Here is a 21,632-nt window from a genome sequence, read left to right on the forward strand (position 1 = left end):
AACAAATAAACATTGAAAATGTGCGTTTTAAAACACACTTTTTGTCTAATACTTAGTTTTCTGTAAGAAAACATTATTTTATCTCTAATTCTTATTATTGTGTACATATTTTTGACATTTGTGCAAAAATATTTACACACATGTCCACTCTTACTTCATTAAAACACCCACTTACCCACCCTCTCTCATACTTACACTCACACAAACTATATCTATTTCGCGTGTACCGACACCCACATTCACTTTTAATCCCATCTTTTCTTTTTCTTAAAAATTTTAGTAAACAAAATAAGCAAAAGGTGTTTAAAAATGAATAGGCAGAAAGGTGTACTGATTAGAAACCATTTATTTATTTATTATATTTATATAAAGAAACAAATGTAAAAGAAACTGAACAAAACTAACATAAAACTAGGAAGCAAAGACAAACAAGGGCAATAAAACAATGGTATACAATTCAAGAACGCGATCAACATATTATAACTTCGAGCTAACCCATGCCGTCCATCTTCATCCCCCGCTGTGTTTATGGCAAAGAAATCTACGAAAAGCCGGAAGATCTACCCTAAAGAACTCTCAAGTTGTGTGGCGAATCGACTTATCTGCACATTCTAGACATTGGGGCATTAGAAGGGCTTTTAGAAGATTTGATAAAAAGCAGATTTTGCTTCAGGTGATGGATTAGAATACCCTCGAATCTCGTTGTCAAACTTTTCTTGGGAAACATTTCTATGAGCTGATTTATGGAAGTATAGTATATAATCCAAATATACTGAAAGCTATCAGTTTGAATGTTCCTTTAGAGCAATAATTCTCTAGAGAAGCCTTAAGCCAATTGTCAGTCTTGTGTTTCTGATTCCAGAGAAAACTTTAAAGAAATGAAACTCTCGAATATATTTAATACGAGGCTGCATGTATAAAAGATGAGTTTAACTCAATTTCGATTCAATTACCTTTAATATTGTGTTTAAGAAGATGTTTGTTATATGGACCTCGCGAGGAGCTTTTATAATCACATTGCGTGCAGAGGAATGGTTTCTCTCCAGTGTGAGTCCTCATGTGAAGTTTAAGGCTTCCAGACCTAGCGGACCTGTAACTACAGCGAGAACACTTGAAGGGTTTTTCTCCTGTGTGCTTGCGCATGTGTACTGTAAGATGACTGGAGACGTTACATTTAAACGTGCATTCAGAACATGAAAAGGGTTTCTCGCCAGTGTGATTTCTCATGTGGACTTCGAGGCTTTTGGCACCCGTGCATTTATAATTGCATAAAGAACAGCTGTGCAAATTGCCTCGTTCATGAATTTGCATGTGTTGTGCCAAAAAGGCCTTTATTCTTGTTTTATAAGTGCAAAGTTCGCAATATAACTGTTCAGTACTTGCATGCACCTGCATATGCTTTTTGAGTTGTGCTTGCGTTTTGTACTTCGCTTTGCAATCGCTACAGTAAAAAGGCTTATCGGAATGATGAAAGAGCATATGGGCTCTCAGAAGTTGCATGGAGGGATGCTCAGAACCGCACTCAGTACACGAGAACGGCTTTTCTCCCGTATGTTTCCGTACGTGGACGACCAATGTAAATTTGCTAGAGGTTTCAAATGCACAGAACGAACATGCAAACGGCTTTATCTTTTCATGTGTGGACTTGATGTGTCTTTCCATATTACCTTTGATTGTAAACTCTGCGTTGCATTCCGGACAGAAGTATTTGTCCATTCTCTTGTGCTTATGTAAAATGTGATTAGTTAGGGATTTTCTACTTTTATAGGTGGAAGTACATTTCGCACAGTTAAATGTCTTAGGCGGGGCGTGTATTTTCAAATGCGTATGCAGACTACTATTGTCTTTAGCTATATAGCCACATTCGGAACATAGACAAAGGTCGTCGGTGAAATGGGCACTCATCATGTGTATCTTCAAGATGTTTTTATCGTCACATAGATAATTACATTCTGGACAGCCAAAGTTGTCATTGGCACTTAAATGCATAACGGCGTGCATTTTTAGCATATACTCCTTTTTAGTCTGATAACTACAGTCGGGGCAGCTAAATGTCTCCGTGTTAGAGAAGTGAGTGGACAAAATATGTTTCCTTAGGCAAATTTTGTGAATACTTGTGAAACTGCAGTGATCGCACGCTAAGCTGACCGGAATAACATTATTTTTCACAGTGGAGAACTTTTTAACTAATTCCTTGATTATTTGTTTACCATCGGCGGACTTTTTATAGGAACAATTCGAACTGTCGCAAACATCCACCTGCTGTGTCATATCTAGAAGATAAATATTTAAAAAAATAATTGTAACATTAGTATTTTTTCATATTAAGATACGGATAAGACTTATAAAGGTCTCAGAGTTCATTAATTCAACGTCCATACAATAACCACGCGTAAACATGAGGTGTTAGATTATTATTACAGAATGTCAGAATGTGTTAGATTATTACTACAAAATTGTTTAAGAACACGCGGACATTCTGGTCCTTTTCTCAAACAAGTTATTTATAATAAATATTCGTTTTTTTTCTGTTCTGTTTTAGCTGTTCAAAGAAAATTGCATTGTTAGAACGAAAATCTTTACATACATTACCTCTAGGTTCATATTTTATAGGCAAAATTTGTTGAACCTCCGGACTCGCATAAGATTGCGCGTTAGCAATAACTTTTTTGAAGGCAGGAGAAATTTGGTATTTTATGAGTCGAATATCTGAAAAGAAAAGACGTATTTGTTTTATTACGCATTTGCTATGGTTTAAATGGCTCATCTCAAATCATCCACTTCATGTGGATGTTTTTATTACGTATTTAGCGTAAGAAGATACGTGTGTATTAATTTGTGAGCCTCGAGGTAAATAATTTATAGATGCCATTATTTGCTAAACTAAAGGGCATTGTTTTAAATTTGATTATTGTTATCAAGGTTAGGAAAACGATGACCGATACTCAACAGATCTAATCTAGATCGTAAATTGATTAAGAGATTTCTAAGGTATTCTCCATCCCTGTTGTAATTTGTTTATCTTAATGACTCCCGAGGGGGTGAAATTCAGTCTCTTGTCTACAAACATTTGGACAAACTCAAATATTGTAATAAAACCAACTGGTCCAAGAAGAAGTTTGAAAATTGGAAAATTGTTTTCAGGCGTTGCCTAGTATGTGAAATTATTCAGTCAGATGGATCTCTTCACAACAATAAAGGTTTCAGCTCTTTAACTTCGCTAAAATCAACAAATGGAAGAAATGAAGAAATATGGATGTTTAAACACTGGCAAAATGGTGAATATTACACAGTGTGTAAAGTGGCTACTTAAACCAGCCAATGACAGGTCATAAGCCCACATTCCATTTTCTAAGGTATTCTCCATCCCTGTTGTAATTTGTTGATGTTTAAGAGAACATAGGAAAATAAAAACAAATTTCTTGTTTATGTTTGTAGGAATTACATTGTGGAGGTGTGGAGCTCCTACCCCAGTAAGATATTGACAGAAGACACGAAGTTGCTGTTTAATGCGTATTTATTACATGGCAAATAAATGATGAATTATGTCGCGCGAATGTTACGGCGATGATGTGTTGGAGAAACTGCATTTGAACTGCTGGAACTGAGTGACTGCTTTGAGCTGAGTCTTTGGACTGGCTGGGCTGACTGGTGCTTACTGACTGACTGGGCGTTATCATGCCCCGTGGTCTCTTTATAGGCCACGTTCCTTCGTTCATATCCCTATGGCGTGAATAAAATGCAGAACGTCGCTATTATGTCTTGCAGAATATTATGTATTGTATTCGATTTAAATGGTGGCTTGCACTATATTTCAGGCGAAAATATTTAGCACATTTCACATTTAATTTCATTTATTTATTCAGATATTTATAAAGAAGACCCAATGCATTATAAATACAATAAAAGAGCACAAATTACAGTAGATAGTCATGTTATTAAAATAATATAACAAAATGTAAAAAGAAAAATTAAAAGTTAGAATGTGTTTTTCTAAGGGAAGGCCCACTGTCGTGAAAGTGTACATCGAATCCATTTTACTTCTACCCAGCCCCACTATCCATTTTTTATAGCCTTTTTAAACATTTTCTCGTTGCTAATTGTTTTAATAGATAGTGGAAGTAGGTTATAGATTTTAATTGAATAATACTCTAAATCCCTTTGTCCGAAAGTGGTATTAGTTTGTAATAGTTTAAGTTGTCTTTGTGTTGAGGATCTAGTGATTATATTATTTATATGTGATGTATTGTGGGGGTTATGTCTTTCATTTGAGTAATTTCAGTATTGTATCTTGTAAATTGATCAATGTCTGTTGGCTTTCCAATGAAATAAAATAACATAAAAAAATAAAAACAAAACTAATGCTCAACATATTAGAACAAATGCAATTTTTACAGATACAAATTCAAAATACCTTTTATATCGTTTTCGTCATTTGATGGGCCGACATATTCGAGTTTGATTTCATCAGACAAATCTTCAGTGCGGTCCAATGCACATTGGTCACTATTCAAATCTTGAGTTATCTCGAGCTCGATTTTGATTACGGGAACTTTAGTATCTTCTTCATCCATCGCTAACATAACAAAGTATTCTTATTTATAAACGTAAAATAAAGTGTGGCTTCTTGCTTTGTTCTGCAAGACCTGGAAACAATTGAATTGAGTTATTTTTAAAAATTGCACGACAAATCAATATAAGGAAAAATAAAGGTTAATATTTATTTCTTCATCTTTTTCAGGAGACGTTATCGCCAGTCGCACTCTCGTTTTCTGCCTCGTCAATCCCGCGTCCCTTAGTTCCGCCGAATAAAGGCGAAAACATCGACGGCCTTCCAGGACAACGCAGGTGTGAAGAAGAGGCGACGCGGGGAAGGTTCTCCTGAGGCATGCACAGGTGTACAAGCCAGGTACGCCACCGTACAATACCTAATGGTGCATAGGACACTGCATTGGAACACCGATCGCAGCGTATCTTGATAGTTTTTGTTGCATGAAGGTAAGAAGATCAGTCTCACGCTTCAGGTACTGGTATCAGTACAGGGACTACGAAATATTCTGGTGGGAAAACACCCTATTAAATAAATATTTCATATTTATCATGTCAGGAATTGACTTTGAGAAGTCTTGCATGGTTGCATTATTTGGTAAGCGAATGTTGATAGTATTTGAAAAAAAAATACAGTTACAAATTGTTAATTATTTATTTCAACAGAGAGGGAAAACATTTTTGAGAAGGGGAAATGGAAGTCAAGGCATTTACAGGGCTTATGACTGCTCATTGCTCGTTGACTGGTTTAAGTGGCCACTTTATACACTGTGTAACGTTCACCATTCTACCCATGTTTGAACATCCACATTTCCTCAACTCTTCCATCTGTTGACTTTTGTGAAGTAAAATCAAACTAAAAAAAAAAATCTGTTAATTTCTCTAAAATTTTATTGTGCACGCAGAAATAATGATTGACACAACAGAGTAGATAAGTAAAGCGTCATTTCATAAGAGTGTTTAAATTAATGAACTTAAAATATCAAACAAATTTTATTTTACAAAAAACTGATATTTTAAAATCATGTTAAATAATACCTGATGTTTTGAAGATAATGTCGGTCAAATGTCCGCCACAAAGTTGTTTAATCCGAGGTCCAATTTTCATTATTTCTCTCATTAAATGAGCAAAGTAGGGTAAAAAAAAATTACTACCCTAGCAACACTAACGGAATTTACATTTGTTTCTTCGACAATCTGACAAATGGAAAAATAATTCAATTTTTAAGTAATGCATTTGTAACTAACACATGCATTTGCTACTTACACATTAATTATTTACAACTTAATTCTCTGATAAAACGGCGCGTTGTTTTCGATATAAAATTTCTGTAAAAAATATCAAACTATAAAGTAGATACTAACATAAATAAAATACAAATAAATGCGGGATTGAGAACACTCAGACATCTACACTTTAAAAGGACACAACACGGCATAGTTGAATTCAAATCAGGAGTTGCGTACTGAGCGACGTCTACAAAGAAACTAATAGGTCGAAACGTAAACCTGCTCATTTATGAGTAGTTAAGTCACCTTCTGTTTGATGTGCGTATGCGGTTTCTGGACTAATTTTTAATTCTATGGTCTTAACATATTGTTGAGTAATTTAGGTACATAATTTTTATTGGACCAAAATAACATGACATTGAATTTTGATTGTTTTTTCTTCATAAAAGCTTTTTCCCATTTCATATTTTTTTTACTGTCTTATATAAAATTGAATTTCGTGACTTAGCCTTTTACCTTCGATTTTTACATTTTCTGTGGCATTGTAATCATGTGCAAGTTGGCATTGATCAATTTTTTTCCCTAAATTTCGTGTTTTTAAAAGAAAAAAATATTATACACAAACATCATTGTATTATCAAATATTATTTTTATTTATTTATTTATTTAACTTTTTGTACATAATGTTATTTGTACATTGGCGGGCTTATTGCCAAATGGCAATTTCTTCCAACCAACCAATAAAATAAAAGTTTTATTTTTATAATTCAAGTTACAGAACATATTCAATAGAAAAAAAAAGATTAAAAATTTAAAGATATATAAAAATAGAAATAAACGTATTTGTTTATAAATTACCTTAAATCGAAACTATTACTCAATGGGAAAAAGGAAAAAAGAGGAAAGAGGAAAGAGGAAAAAGGAAAGGAGGAGAGATTAAGGAAGAGAAAGGAGATGTTTCTTCAGACGTGATTTAAACAGAGATAATGTAGTAACATCTTTGATGGTGGATGGGAGATGATTCCACAGTCGAGCCGCATGGACACTATATGAGTTAGAGAAGAAAGAGGAATTGTGTATGGGTATTAAGAGAGTGCCTTGAGAATGAGAACGAAGAGGTAAACCATGAACTGATAAGCGTTGAAATTTTTCACACAGGTATAAAGGAGCGTTAGGACTATGAAGTACATTGAACAGAAGTGAGAGGGAGTGATAGTCTCTCCGCTGTCTAATTTTGAGCCATTTCAGTTGCCTACGATAATCAGAAATGTGGTCATATTTTCTAAGACCAAAAATGTACCTTATGCATGTATTCTGAAGTCGTTCAAGTTTATCGAGTTGCTCACAGCTTAAATCAGTCATGGAAACATCAGCGTAATCTAGAATGGGTAGTAGTAATGCTTGTACAAGAGTGCATTATTTGCTTGTGTTAGTACTTTTAATTCATTTAACATCAAATTTACACTTGTGTAAAATGACTCTTTTATATACGGTTAATTTGATTGATTTTCTGGCTTTGGTATAAATGATATGCCGCTACCGAAATTAATGTGTGGTTCTTGTTAACATTTTAAGTATGTACGTCATATCGGTAATTTATCTTAAACTTACCAACGTTGATCGAACCAAAATCAACGAGAATTTAATAAAACATGTTCTAATTTTCATTGAAATTGACGAAATTTAACGCTCGATAAAAATATATAGTTTTGACAGCAGCTTCGGGTTTGGCTTAGTAAGCATTCATTTTCAATATTACCAGTAAGAAAAAAATAATGTTACATAGAGAGAAAAAAAAAAATCCAACACGCATTAAGCGTGACGTTCAAAATCAGAAAATTTTATTCAATAAAGAAGTTCAGAGGGTTTTAAAATATTTTTTTTATTTGGTAATAGATTTTACACTAAGTCAACTTTTTCCGTGTATCGTTTTATCAGCGCTATGATTTTTTCAAGTTTTGTTTTTTTTAAATAAATTCGCGTGTGACGTGTCAAGTTCTCTTGCCCTTCATAAAGAACAAATAAAATTATGCCGTGGTGGACCTTTGATCGACAGTATCTATAAAACATAAAATATTATCGAACATGACATAAAAACATCCGTTTTAGGTAAAATGAAATTTGTTTTATTTATTAAGTTCAAAGTTCATTAATTGAATTACTCCTATTAATCGACCCTTTACTTATTTACTCCGTTGTGTCAATCAATGTTTCCGCGCGTACAAAAAAAATGTTAAAGAAATTAACAATTTAAAAAAATAAGTTATCTTACATTTGTGTTACGATTATATTTTTCATGATCTGGCAACATTACGCGGCGACTTCGCGCATGCGCGTGGAGAAAGTGGGGGGATTTTTGGACACAGTCCGATGTATTCAAATATGATTCTACGCTTCTTTTGGACTATTCTTAATTCTATGAATAATATAACATTTTATTTACTAAAATAAATTTTAAAAACCCTTATTGGCATGGCCTGTGTGTAGGGTGCGTGTATACTAAATCAAATCTATGGTGTAGATGCATAAATAAATACATAAACTGGATGACTCGCCTACAGTCTGTATTAAATGCCGCAGCGAGACTTATTTTTGGAATCTCTAAGTTCAGTCATATCACTCCACTACCTCGGGAATTACACTGGCTACGTTTTCCACAGAGGGTGGAATACAAACTCTGTTAGCTTATGTATAAGTCAATGCACAACTCTGCTCCAAAATATCTAAGGGAACTCTGCATTCCAGATGAACTAGCTAACAGACGTCTTATGCTTAGATCAGCTACATCTACGTCGAAAGGAAAAGTTATTATACCTCTACGCAAACAGCGCACTTTATTCGGCGTACGCGCATTTGCGGTTGCAGGCCCTACGGCATGGAATGCTCTCCCAGCAATGCTCTCCGAGCAAACTGTGAGAGTGAAGTGATGTTTCGGAAGAAACTTAAAACCCACTTGTTCTCTTAATCTTTAAATAAATCCTTAGCATGTCGTGACAAAGTTCAATGTTTTTCTTAAATTAAAAAGTTAAAATTAAATTTATTTATTTATATAATCACTTTGTAAAGTGCCCTTGAAGTACTATATTACGAAAATGGCGCTATATAAGTAATCCATAATAATAATATTTTTAAAAAACGTAGAAAATAAAAATTGAAAGTTGTGAGCATTAGGGAGTAAGTGGAAAATATGAAATACAAAAAATAAAAATTAGATGTTAATACAACAACAACAACAACATTCCATCACGCCGTTTCGCCGTAGGGGTAGGCAGAGAGGATAGAACGCCATAACACTCTATCTTGGCATACAGACCTCGCTTCCTCTACATTCATACATCTTCTCATGCACGCACGCCGATTATTCCTACTTTCGACATGTCCATCTTCAAGTATTTGATGGACTTGATCGTGCCATGTCTTTCTCGGTCTTCCTCGTTTTCTGCATCCATCAGCATTTGCATCGTAGTTCCTTTCAGCCGTTCTTTCGCTGTCCATTCGCTCTACATGTCCAAACCAACGCAGCACCCCTTTCTTGATTCTGTCAATAATGCGTGTCTCAGCCTCACACACTTCACGGATCTCGACATTTGTGCACCTATCATACATCGTTTTACCACACATTCGCCTGAGGGATCGCATTTCGACAGCATTCAACCTACTTTCATCATTATTTTTCCAATTCCATACTTCGCTCCCATACATTAGAGTAATTATAACTAATTTCACTTAATAAGGTATGACAGAATCGGATTATTTCCCATTTCGACGCCACAGTAATATAAATAAAACATCATTTGAACTCACCACTGTCGTTTGAATTAGAAATCGTTTTTTAAAATGACCAGTTTACGCCTACAAAGGATCTCGAATAGTTTTGACAGCTACACTACACTACGAAATGGCGGAGAAAACTATGATATTTAGATTTAGTACTGCCAGTACGAAACACGTAGTGTGGCTATAATGATAAAAAACATACACGTCTTAAACGTGACGTATAAAGCGTAGGTATTTATTTATATTCAGAAGCGGAGAGATAATAATATTGAACTGAATGAATTAACTAGGCTATTGCCGCCCAGTCATATTGTCCGTATTGTAATTATTTATTTATTTATTTTTGCACCACAACAGGCCATGAGGCCCAATTACAGTGGTGAATTACATCACAGAACACCCAGGCTTGAGAAAAATCACATTTTATTTTTTTGTGTTCTTACCGGGAATCGAACCCGGAACCTTTCGTGTGTGAGTCAAGCGTCTTGACCACTACACCACGGAGGCCGCCTATGGAACATATATTTAAAAAAATCATTTATAGGCAGTATACGGACCAGCCAATCATTTAGTCTCTGATTGATGACGGCTTATTAATGTCGTTTCATTTTAGTACTGCCAGTACGAGAAAAATAGTGTGGATGTAATGAAAAAAAGCCCGCAGGCCTTAAGCGTGACGTATAATTTATAGGTATTGATTTAAATTTAGACGAAGTGGTGGAGAGAAAAGAATATTCAACAGAATATGTAAACTCATCTATTAATATCTGTCCAGTCATACTGTTGGTATTATATATATATATATTTCTGAATAAACAGGTCAAATGTATTTTTCAATTCTTTCTTGGCTTGATGACAATAATTGTTCTTGTAAATTACTATGACCGTTCTCTTTTTATTGTTCCTTGCAAGCTTGTTTTTAAAATAAAATTGAGCTGAAAGTTTCACTAAGTCACTTGACGTTGAAGTTCAGTTGATGACTAACATACTATTTGCTTAGAAGAAATATTTTTCGAGAAATCGTTTGTATTAATCAATTATTATACTGATAGCTCATATAGCGCCATTTTGGTAATATAATACCTCGATAACGCTTTACAAAGTGACTGGCAATGCGTGAGCTGGTTCTCGGAAGTAGGTATATAAAATTTTGCAAATGTCACAGCGCAAATGGATGCAAGGAAATGGAGTGAATGGACTGACCTTTTTAGTTGATTTTCTTGTTTTCTCCGAGCTTAGCTGAGGCGGCGATAGGGCGGAGCGAGCGGCAAAACTTCAAACCGAACATGCACTTCGATCGCGGTCAAATCGGATACTGACCCCAGGTGGCAAAATCATCAACTCAATAGTTATTAGAACTACAAAGGTGCAAAAGGGACAGGATTCAAGTGGGCGAGAGAACAGGCATAGGAGACAGGCGTAGGAATTTATTTACGCTGTGACACATTTTCAATCTGCCAAACCAGTGACTGAATATTGATTTTGAAGACAACGTATTTATGACATTTATTTATTTTAATGAAACAAGCAGTCAACAATTATATAGTAACATTTAGAAAAAATCAGGTTTAAAGACAGACCAGCAAAGTTTCCAACAAGAATCATGCATAAAAATTTATTTTAACAGATAGGGAAAACGTTTTTGAGAAGGGAATATGGAAGTATAGGCATTTACAGGGCTTATGACCTGTCATTGGATGGTTTAAGTGGCCACTTTACACACTGTGTAACATTCACCATTCTGCCCATGTTTGAACATCCACATTTCCTCCCTTCTCTAGACTTCCTAGATTTCCATATTCCCTTCTCCAAAACGTTTTCCCTCTCCGTTGAAATAAACTTAAACATGAACAACTCCCTAGGGAGAAAATCCAGCCAGTCTGCAAGCATTAGGACACACTCAAACATTGTTGAAGAATCATACATATTATTAAATTGTGTTACAACTAAAGGGTGTGTTTATGTGTATTTGTATGAGAATAATTGTAGATGTGTGTTTATGTGTATTAGTGTAGGAGTAATCGTTCAGGTGCGTGTAAGTGTGAGCATCATTAAATAGTAAGTGGGACTGTATCGCAGTAGAAATAAGGAGTCTTAATTTATTTTTAAATAACTTATGTAATATTATTTACGATTTAATTTCAAATGAAGGTAAAAAATTAAGTAAAACAATGTAATTTGAAAGTGCATAATTTGTTTATTTGAATCGGCAGACAACCATTTACTAAAAATATTATTTGGTGATTTTTATCCGCCTAATTGTCTAGTAGATAACGCGATTAATTTTCAAACTTGAGGTCTTCGATTAGATTCCCCCGAACAAGTTGCTAAGAACGCATTTCAGAAAAAATGATATATTATCGTGAAAAATAGCACTCGAATATATTGTATATTGGACCGCATGCTCGATAGATGAATAAGTTTTATTTAACTTTGATTCAATTATTATCTTTTGTACTATGGGTGAGAAGATGTTTTTTATATGTGCTTCGTGAAGAGCTTTTATAATCACATTGTATGCAGAGGAATGGTTTCTCTCCAGTGTGAGTTCTTATATGATCTTTGAGGTTTCCAGAAGTGGCTGATCTAAAACTACAGCGGGTACATTTGTACGGTTTTTCTCCGGTGTGCTTGCGCATGTGTACTTTAAGATGGCTGGACTGGGTACATTTGAAAGTGCATTCAGAACATGAATAAGGTTTCTCGCCAGTGTGAGTTCTTATGTGCGTTTGAAGCACTGAAAGAAGCCTGCATTTGTAACTGCAAATGGAGCAGTTATAAGGTTTCTCTCCGGTATGTTTCCGCATGTGAAGTTTCAACAGAGCCTTATACCTTGTTTTATAACCGCAAAGCTCGCAGTAATGCTGTTCAGTACTTGTATGCATTAGCAAATGTTGTTTGAGTGTTGCTGGCGTTTTGAACTTCGCTTTGCAATCGCTGCAATTAAAAGATACAGACTTATTGGAACTGTGTTGGAGCATATGCTGTTTGTATGCCGCTGGCGTTTTGAACTTCGTTTTGCAATCGCTACAATTTGAAAGATTATCAGAATTGTGTTGGAGCATATGACTTTTCAGCAGTTGCATAGAATGATATTCAGAACTGCATTCAGTACATGAAAACGGTCTCTCTCCCGTATGTTTCCTAATGTGGACGACCAATGTAAACTTGCTAGAGGTTTCAAATGAACAGAACGAACATGCAAACGGCTTTATCTTTTCGTGTGTGGACTTGATGTGTCTGTCCATATTGCTTTTTAATGTAAACTTTGTGTTGCATTCCGGACAGGAGTATTTCTCCATTCTCTTGTGCTTATGTAAAATGTGACTAGTTAGGGCTTTTTTACTTTTATACGTTAGGGTACATTCTACGCAGTTAAATGTCTTAGGCGGGGCGTGTATTTTCAAATGCGTACGCAGACTATTTTTGTCTTTAGTTATAAAGCCACATTCGGAACATAGACAAAGGTCGTCGGTAAAATGGGCACTCATCATGTGTATCTTCAAGTTGTTTTTATCGTTACACAGATAATTACATTCTGGACAGCGGACACAGTTGTCATTAGCACTTAAATGCATAACGGCGTGCATTTTTAGCATATACTCCTTTTTAGTCTGATAACTACAATCGGGGCAGCTAAATGTCTCCGCGGTGCAGAAGTGAGTGGACAAAATATGTTTCCTTAAGCACCTTTTGTGAATACTCGTGAAACTGCAGTGCTCGCACGCTAAACTGACCGGAATAACGTTATTTTTCGGAACGGAGAACTTCTTAATGAATTGTTTAAGTGTTTGTTTGCCATCAGCCGACTTTTTATAGCAACAGTTCGAATTATCGCAAACATCGACCTTCTGTGTTTCCAAATCTAAAAGAAAAACTTTTTTTACTTATTAAATTGTAATAATTTAGGAGACGGATAGTACTTATAAAGGCCACAATAACATCGCATACACCCCATATGGGTGTTAGATTGCTACTTAGAGAAATACATACAATCATAAAAACCGGAGCGGTTTTACACCACGTGTATTTAAAATTCTCATTTTAATTAAGAAAATATATTTCTGTGAACAATTTTACGAACAAGCAAACTTTAAAACAAACAAGTGATTATGAAAGTAAATAGCATTTAAGTACATATATCTCCATAAGCATTACCTCTAGGATCATATTTTATAGGTACAATTTGTTGAACCTCTGGACTCGCATGAGATTGCTCGTTAGCAGAATTTTTGAAGGCAGGAGAAATTTCGTATTTTAAGAGTCGGATATCTGAAAAGAAAATACAAATTAGTTTTCATTTACTTAGTATTTATCTTTAGAAGATACTTCGTTTTTGTATATTGGGAGTCTTGAGAGGCTATTTATAGATCTCATTTGCCGCAAATTGCTTGAGTTTATTGTTTGTGTTTATACATTAATGGTTAACGAATTTATTTATCAAATACCTTTTATATCGTTTTCGTCATTCGATGGGCCGACATATTCGAGTTTGATTTCGTCAGGTAAATCTTCAGTGCGGTCCAATGCACATTGGTCACTATCCAAATCTTGAGTTATCTCGAGCTCGATTTTGATTACGGGAACTTTAGTATCTTCTTCATCCATCGCGAACTTAAGAAGGTATTCTTATTTATAAACTCAAAATATAGTGAAACTTCTTCCTTTGTTCTACAGGACCTGAAAACTTTTAAATAAATCTTTATTTATTTTATTTTATTTATTTATATATACGCCCAATGGGCATTTTTATGGACACATTTATGCATAGAAAATTATTATAAAAAAGCAGAAAGACTCAATGGTATATAGTAGACTCGGTGGGAGTGGAAACGGGAGAGAGGTGTTTATAATTGAATTTGATTCAGTGATCGTTTGAAAGAAGAGAACTTGTTATCAGAGAAATCAAGACTGGTATGTTTGTTGGCAGACTTAAGAATTCTGTGTATAGGGGAATGAAAACCATAGTTAGTTCTATGGTTATCGGTATGAAAGAGTAAATTTTATCTGAAGTTTCTAGTTGGTAAAATTAAATATAGTAATATTTCATTTTATTGAGCTCAGTAGTTCAGGCGCGTCAAAGAGTGAGTTGAGAATTTTAAATAGGACTATAGGGTCGGATTTATTTCGACGGTCTTGAAGGGAAGATATATTTAAGGTAGTTTCTAACTCATTATACGTATATAGGTCTCTGGATAAGCCCAATCTCCAGCCTATCTTTCTCAAAAATCGATGTTGAACTGATTCAATATTCTTGATGTGAACATCATAATATGGAAACCAGATAATAGAGGAATACTCTGGGTGCGGGTGAACTAGGAAACAGTTAAGTTTATCTTAAATGTATACTCTAGAGGCTATTAAAGAATAACATTACGAAACAAGATAAATCAAAAATACATAAAACGTTTATTTCTTCATCTTTTTCCACACCCGCTCTTAAGTGAAGATCCTGGACATCCACATAACCCTTTAGAAGACCCTATCGCCAGCACTCTCGCCTCCTCTCTTGTCACTCCCGCCTCCCTTAGCTCTGCCGAATACAGTCGAAAGATAATAAAGAAAGTACAATCACCTTATTCTAGTTTCCCAGTATGATAATGAAGGAATACAATGTTAGTTTCATTGCAATTACGATTGCGGCCAAATGTCTCAGATCCCACTTCGAAAAGCAAGAAGATCGTAGTAATACATAAAAAAAAATAGGAGAAAAATTATAGACCTTTAAAATTTATTCAAAATTGATATGGGATTGTTCTGAACTATTATCTCTCATCAACTTCAGGGTGTCTGGAAGAAAGACTAGACAGGTGCCACCGTTTTGTAGCAACAATTCACGGGCAGTGTATACTTGTAATGCCGTATTAAATAGACTTCATGAACTCGGCAATAGTTATTCCCACGTATCTGATATATTTAGTGAAGGGTATTGTTCCTATAGAACAAACCTTTTGAACCTTTTCAAAGATGGTGAATAGTAATTATATTTATTTATTCATGCATTTCATAATATATACAGTTTTTTGTTCACTTTGCCCAGCTGTATAAAACAGTACTTATGATTTTCTTGTTGTATTACTGTAGAATGTTTTATTATTTAAACTTTCTACTGAATATGCTGTATAATTTTTAGTTATTTTTAAAAATATAAGTCTTGTATAATTTTTAGGTTTATTTTTTTATATAAATATTGGGTATAAGGAAATTTGTGCTTAAAAAAAAAATACTAAGCCAAATATGTTAGTATGATAAATGTTTGTAAAAGGCAGATTTGCCGTTTATGTCAATAAAATAAAATAAAAAACGAACGACACAGAATCCCAATACGAATAAATGTAAATAAATTGGAAGTACTTCAAAATGACCCATTAGAATAGCGCTTAAGAAAGGTAGATTTAATAAAATAGAAAAATGCGAGACTAACTGATTGGATACCAATAAAAAAGAGACAATAATACGCCTGTTCTTTTATTAAAATCGATGAACAATCAAATGCTCAAATCTTCATAGGTAAGAAGGGGCAATAAAAATGTTCAAAGGTATATTACTACAAGGCTGCCATTAAAAAAAAAAACAGAATCCCAAAATTGCATTATGTGTAAAGCGTATAAAGATTAAAAAGTGTATAAAGAGATGCCTGAATGTATGACGAATGAAAAAGTTTGAATGATTTTAAAAATAAATGTTGTGTTTACAGTAAGATGATGTAAATTGACGTGTAATTAAAATACGTGTAAATATTAGTTAATATACTAATCGTAATATAAGATAACTTAAGATATAAAAATATTTAAAAAACATACTGGAAACATTTAAGGAATTCGCTCAATATCACACTCAGAGTAATAATTTTCTAGAGAAGCCCTTAAGCTCTATTGCATAGAAGAAAGCATCAATTTTTTTTGGTTTGGTGTTAGTTTAGTTTTAGTTTAACAACAAACGTGTGATGGACGGTTTCGGTTAGCGCTCGCAATTCTCTAGTCGATTGCTGTAATCTGTAGCTAAAGTCGTGATTTATAATTGTAGAATGGTTTTTTCTTCGTATGGGGGACTCTATTAGGTCATTACTCTAAGATATAACACGCACTAATAACATAGTCCAAACAACCTATCAGACTTTAAAGCGGACAGAGCGGGTCCTAGAGAAAAGTCAGCGCGCGGTCCTATTTAAGTCTATTTAGTTTTCTTTAATACATCATTTCCTTTCGATGCGACAACAAAAACACAGGCGGACAAAATTTCAGTTCAAACAACCGATGCAAGTACTCGAGTATGTATTTATTTATCTAAAAGGGATTAATATATATTAATATTGATAAATGATTTAATAAACAGTTACTCTATAGTGACAAATGTCGTTTTTAACATTTTTCGAGTGAGATAGGCTCAACATTCCTGAAAGAGGATTAAATTAGGCCAAACTGTTTGGAAAATTGGAAGATAAAAGGAATTAGGTAATTTCAGACGCTAACTAGGAGCGTACAATGACACATATTCAATATAACTGAAAATAAACATTATATATTTTCTGTAAGTACTTCTTAACGGTAATTTGTCCTATATAAATATACTCACCGATGTTAATCGAGTAAAAACTAACGAGAACTTAATAAAGACAGTCCACAATTAAAGATTTTTATTTAAAGTTGTTTAAATTTAACGCTTGCAAAGGACTAAGAATAATTTTGACAGCAGCTTTGGCTTTCATTATCGGTATTGCCAGAAAGAGAAAACTAATTTTTAGCCATAGAGAAAAAAACAAACAATTGTAACACGCATTAAGCGTGAGGTTCAAGATAACAATTTTATTCAGTTTTAGTTTTAAAGCTAAAATAACTTAATTCAGTTTTTTTCATTGTTTCCGATCCGAAAGTTTATTATACGTTTTCATGAAACACATAAGTATCCTTAACGTCACGCCTGGCTGGTGGTCGAAAAACGACTAAATTAATACGCGTTGGGCATGACTGAGCGTTTGTGCATGGTTAAAAGTCTTTTTTTTTTAGGGCTCGGGGCATGTACACCGCAAGACAAAAAAAATTACGAGTTTACCTGCTACCGCGCCCCTTGACTTTACTGAACCCTTTTTCTAAGAAATCCTTTATCGATACCTCTTTCTTTTGTTTAATAAATTAAGGACACTATGTGTCACCTTTCTACAATATTTACATTTTAAAATGTCTCAACAGTCTTATCTTACCCGCGTTTGAGTGAACATAACACAACAATCATGGAAAGTGCAAAGCAAATGTCGATTGCGATAAAATCCAAAATAATCACATTGTCGCAAGAAAACATATCTAATTGTGAAATATCTCGTCGAGTTGGGTATTCAGAAGGTGCAGTGAGTTTTTTATTTAAAAAAATCCAAGAAACTGGATCCATAGAACGGAAAAAAGGAAGCGGACGGGGGCGCGTGACATCTGCCCGAGATGATCGCTTAATAAAAAAAATTGTTATGCGCGATCGATTTTTAACGGCACCTGAAATACACGCAGAGGTGCAGTCTACCAGCACATCAACATTTTCAGTAAAAACAGTGTCCAGGCGGCTGTTGGAGCATGGTTTCCAAGCACGGAGTCCCGCAAAGAAACCATTACTCACGGACAAAATGAAGAAGGCTAGACTGGATTGGGCGAAAGAGCACCAGAATTGGACCTTGGAGGATTGGCAAAATGTTGTTTTCTCTGATGAATCAAAATTCAACCTTTTTGGTCCAGACGGCAGAAAGATAGTTCGACGAAAACGTGGGGAAAGATATCATCCGTCGTGCGTCACTCGAACCGTTAAACATTCACCCTACGTGATGATTTGGGGGTGCATGACAGCATACGGTTTAGGACCTCTAAATTTTGTACAGGGTACGATGAATGCCATTCAGTACAAAAAAGTGTTAAAAAAACATATTATTCCAACAATCGAGGACATTACGCAGTATACCGCGGACCCAATTTTTCAGGACGATTCTGCGCCGTGCCATAGAGCCCGCACTGTGAGTACAAATATATATATTTTTAAATGCATTTTGTGACCACATGATAAATAATTTATTGTTTTTTTATAGATCAATGAATTCAAGGAGAAAATTGGCTTAAAATCGTTGACGTGGCCCGGGAATAGCCCTGATTTGAACCCGATAGAAAATTTATGGGCGATTATGAAAAAAAAAGTCGGGAAAAAAAAATCAAAAAACATTGAGGAATTAAAAAAAAACTTAATTCAAGTTTGGGAAGAAGAAATAACATCAGAAATTTTAGATTCGCTTTACGCTTCTCTAAATAATAGAATTTTACATGTTATAAAAAATAAAGGTGAATTCACTAAGTACTAAATATTTTTAAATGTTATAAATATGTTTAAATGTAAAATACTTTAATTTAAAATAAAGCGATAAGAACCTACTTCTTAAATATGAATTAAAAAATAACATGTCTTTTATTATTCCATCACAAACACTCGACCATAAATGAACCGTTATGGGTCTCTAAGGTTCGGGTAATCTGATACCTGATATTTAATGGCAATTTCTAAGTACAATTCATGAGTAAGATTTTTTATTTTAACCTTGAAATAACGAGTAGTCATCACATATGTCAAACAATATAAAAAAAACTAATTAAATATCAAGAATAATTCATTATATGTCAATTTTAGTTTTTTTTGAGAACTCGTAAATTTATTTGTCTTGCGGTGTATATGTCAATGGGTTGTGATGTTATCAATGAGTTGTGACGAATGAAAACAATTTTTGCAGCATTTGTTGGTAGTAATTAAATGCGACTTTCCTTATAAATTATACCTGGCAAAATCTTGTTGTAACATAGCAAACACACAGCCAGTTTGTTATCTTCACTACAAATCTCATAGTATTCCCAAATATGTGATTTTTTATTAAATGGTGCCATGATATAAAGTAAATCATTAAAATTATTACTAGTTAGGATTTTTAGTAACACAATATGATGTAATAATTAACAAATAACGCGTGTCGCGACATTATTTACTCGCAAATGAAACAAAAACGCCCGCCCCGTCACTCCCGCACGCCCCGCAGTGAGATGGGTCGAACCGCGAAATGCACACATCTTTTGCCAAACATTCAGCCACCAAATATTCGGCGCTTCGGCCGAGATCGCAGCCGAATAATTTGTTTTGGGCAAATCACTATTCGTGGCATCTCTAGTTTTCAAATACATCAACTTTGAAACCGAACCTCGAAGGATTTAGAGGGTTTTGTCAGTTGATAAAGCACGAAATATGACATATAACTGCAATTATAAATTACAAATATTAAAAAAAAAATAGACAAGTCATGTTTTCTCGAATTTTATCATTTCGAGGGTCCTATCCATAGAATTATGAATATTCCAGAAACCGCATACGAGCATCAAACAAAAGGCGACTAAACTATTTGTAAACGTCGCTCAGTACGCAACTCCCGATTTGAATTTAACTAGGCCATGTTGTGTCCTTTTAAAATGTAGAAATACTGCTAGGATCTTAAAGAAACAGGATGAGATCACATTTCATGTGTAATTAGCAAATGAATGTGTAAGTAGCAAATGCATTACTTAAAAATTGAATTATTTTTTCATCTGCTAGATTGTCGAAGAAAACAAAATGGACATTTCGTTAGTGTTGCCAGAATAGTATTTTTATTTACCCTACATTGCTCATCTAATGAGGGAACTGGTGAAAATTAGACCTCGGATTAAACAACGTAGTGGTAGATATTTGACCGATATTATTTTTCAAGATCGAATATTATTTAACATCATATGAAAATATCCGTTTTATGTCAAATAAAATTTGTTTTATATTTTAAGTTTAAAGTTCATTAATTCAATTACACTTATTAAATGACCCTTTACTTATCTACTCTGTTGTGTCAATCAATGTTTCCGCGTGCACAATAAAATTTTAAAATAAATTACTTTTTTTAACCTTAAATTTGTGTCATGATTGTATTTTTTTTCAGCTGGCAACATTGCGCGGTGACTTCACGAATGCGCGCGGCGAAAGTGGGGCAAAGTGGGGGGATTTTCGGACACTGTCCGAGGTATTCAAATATGATTCTACGCTCCTTCTGGACTATTCTTAATTCAATGGTCTTATCAATATACTGACGATATGTTCTGTTTTTTATAGCTGAAGTGCAAATAAAGAATTTTATCATCATACACAGATGAAGGTGAGAAAGGTAGCCTACAGAAGAAAGAAGAAAGTCTACGAAGTGAAAATAAATATTTTTTCGCGCTGGTATTTCCTATACTCACCATAATTTAGAAATAAAAAATACGATAAATAGTACCTAACAAAAAAAATATGCAATAAATATTTAAATGAACAATACTTCATATAGTTTGCTCCTCTCTAATTTCAGGAGTCCAAAGAATCATGTTTCAACACTCCTCACCCCAAACTCCACACCACGAACATAAAATATTACATGGCATATTACATAAAATATTACACCTCCATAATATGTATTTTTAGAATTAGTATTTTGTACACTGTCAAAATTATAAAATAGAATAATATTACTAAAATAAACGTTGATAAGGAAGCTTGTGTAGCCTCGAAACCTGTCGGTAATCAAATAAATGTATAAAGTTTAGAAGAAAAGTGTTATTTTAAACATGCTTTATTTCACCCAATATGATTCGTTCTGATTATTGTCTATTTCGACGGACGCTTATGAAAATAAAATGAGTAAATACTCACCAATGTAGTTTAAATTAGAAAAAATAATAATTTTATAAAAAAGGACAATTATTTATCAATCACTGCTATCAAAAGTGACCAGTTTACGCTAACAAAAAATCTCGAATACAAAGATTATACCCCGAATAGTTTTGACAGCTACATTTCAAAATGGCGGAGCGAATATTAATGACTTAGTTTCAGTACTGCCAGTACGAGAAATGTGGTGTGGAAATATAAGGAAAAATAGCATGCAGGCCTCAAGCGTGACGTATAATGAGTAGGTATTCATATAGATTTAGACACAGAGGTGGAGAGAAAATAATATATAACAGAATATATTGATCAGGCTATTGCCGTCCAGTAAAACGTCT

General features: G+C 34.1%; 2 protein-coding genes across 9 annotated transcripts; both read right to left on the reverse strand.

Annotated features, from left to right (window-relative positions):
- Positions 1 to 381: 381 nt before the first annotated feature.
- Positions 382 to 9,685, reverse strand: LOC148271204 (uncharacterized). Of its 2 annotated transcripts, none has more exons than XM_088241708.1 (4): positions 9,583 to 9,685; positions 4,415 to 4,646; positions 2,593 to 2,709; positions 382 to 2,273 (listed from the first exon to the last, which is right to left on the reverse strand). In XM_088241708.1, exons 2-4 carry the CDS (start codon positions 4,581 to 4,583, stop codon positions 946 to 948), a joined length of 1,614 nt encoding a protein of 537 aa, XP_088097834.1. In that variant the 5' UTR covers positions 4,584 to 4,646; positions 9,583 to 9,685; the 3' UTR covers positions 382 to 945. The 2 variants fall into 2 exon arrangements, with proteins under 2 accessions (XP_088097834.1, XP_088097835.1); XM_088241709.1 differs by lacking the exon at positions 9,583 to 9,685 and adding an exon at positions 7,390 to 7,504.
- Positions 9,686 to 11,732: 2,047 nt separating this feature from the next.
- Positions 11,733 to 21,506, reverse strand: LOC148271205 (uncharacterized). Of its 7 annotated transcripts, none has more exons than XM_088241705.1 (5): positions 21,280 to 21,505; positions 15,131 to 15,217; positions 14,004 to 14,235; positions 13,714 to 13,827; positions 11,733 to 13,420 (listed from the first exon to the last, which is right to left on the reverse strand). In XM_088241705.1, exons 3-5 carry the CDS (start codon positions 14,161 to 14,163, stop codon positions 11,994 to 11,996), a joined length of 1,701 nt encoding a protein of 566 aa, XP_088097831.1. In that variant the 5' UTR covers positions 14,164 to 14,235; positions 15,131 to 15,217; positions 21,280 to 21,505; the 3' UTR covers positions 11,733 to 11,993. The 7 variants fall into 7 exon arrangements, with proteins under 7 accessions (XP_088097831.1, XP_088097829.1, XP_088097830.1 ...); XM_088241703.1 differs by having other exon boundaries at positions 14,004 to 14,242; XM_088241704.1 differs by lacking the exon at positions 21,280 to 21,505 and adding an exon at positions 17,131 to 17,248 and having other exon boundaries at positions 14,004 to 14,242.
- Positions 21,507 to 21,632: the final 126 nt, after the last annotated feature.

Source organism: Micrasema longulum, unplaced genomic scaffold, assembly GCF_059751315.1.
Source record: "Micrasema longulum isolate JH-2025_06_02 unplaced genomic scaffold, ASM5975131v1 h1tg003028l, whole genome shotgun sequence".
Classification (NCBI taxonomy): Eukaryota; Metazoa; Arthropoda; class Insecta; order Trichoptera; family Brachycentridae; genus Micrasema; species Micrasema longulum.

Bases quoted from the DNA above. Each gene is read 5' to 3' on its own strand.
- LOC148271205 (XM_088241707.1), bottom strand. From the start codon at position 14,163: ATGGATGAAGAAGATACTAAAGTTCCCGTAATCAAAATCGAGCTCGAG. The intron at 13,828-14,003 runs GTATTTGATAAA...TTTTCTTTTCAG, and splicing joins TGACGAAAACGATATAAAAG to ATATCCGACTCTTAAAATAC. The intron at 13,421-13,713 runs GTAATGCTTATG...TTTTTCTTTTAG, and splicing joins TATAAAATATGATCCTAGAG to ATTTGGAAACACAGAAGGTC.
- LOC148271204 (XM_088241708.1), bottom strand. From the start codon at position 4,583: ATGTTAGCGATGGATGAAGAAGATACTAAAGTTCCCGTAATCAAAATC. The intron at 2,710-4,414 runs GTATTTTGAATT...TTTTCTTTTCAG, and splicing joins TGACGAAAACGATATAAAAG to ATATTCGACTCATAAAATAC. The intron at 2,274-2,592 runs GTAATGTATGTA...TTTATCTTCTAG, and splicing joins TATAAAATATGAACCTAGAG to ATATGACACAGCAGGTGGAT.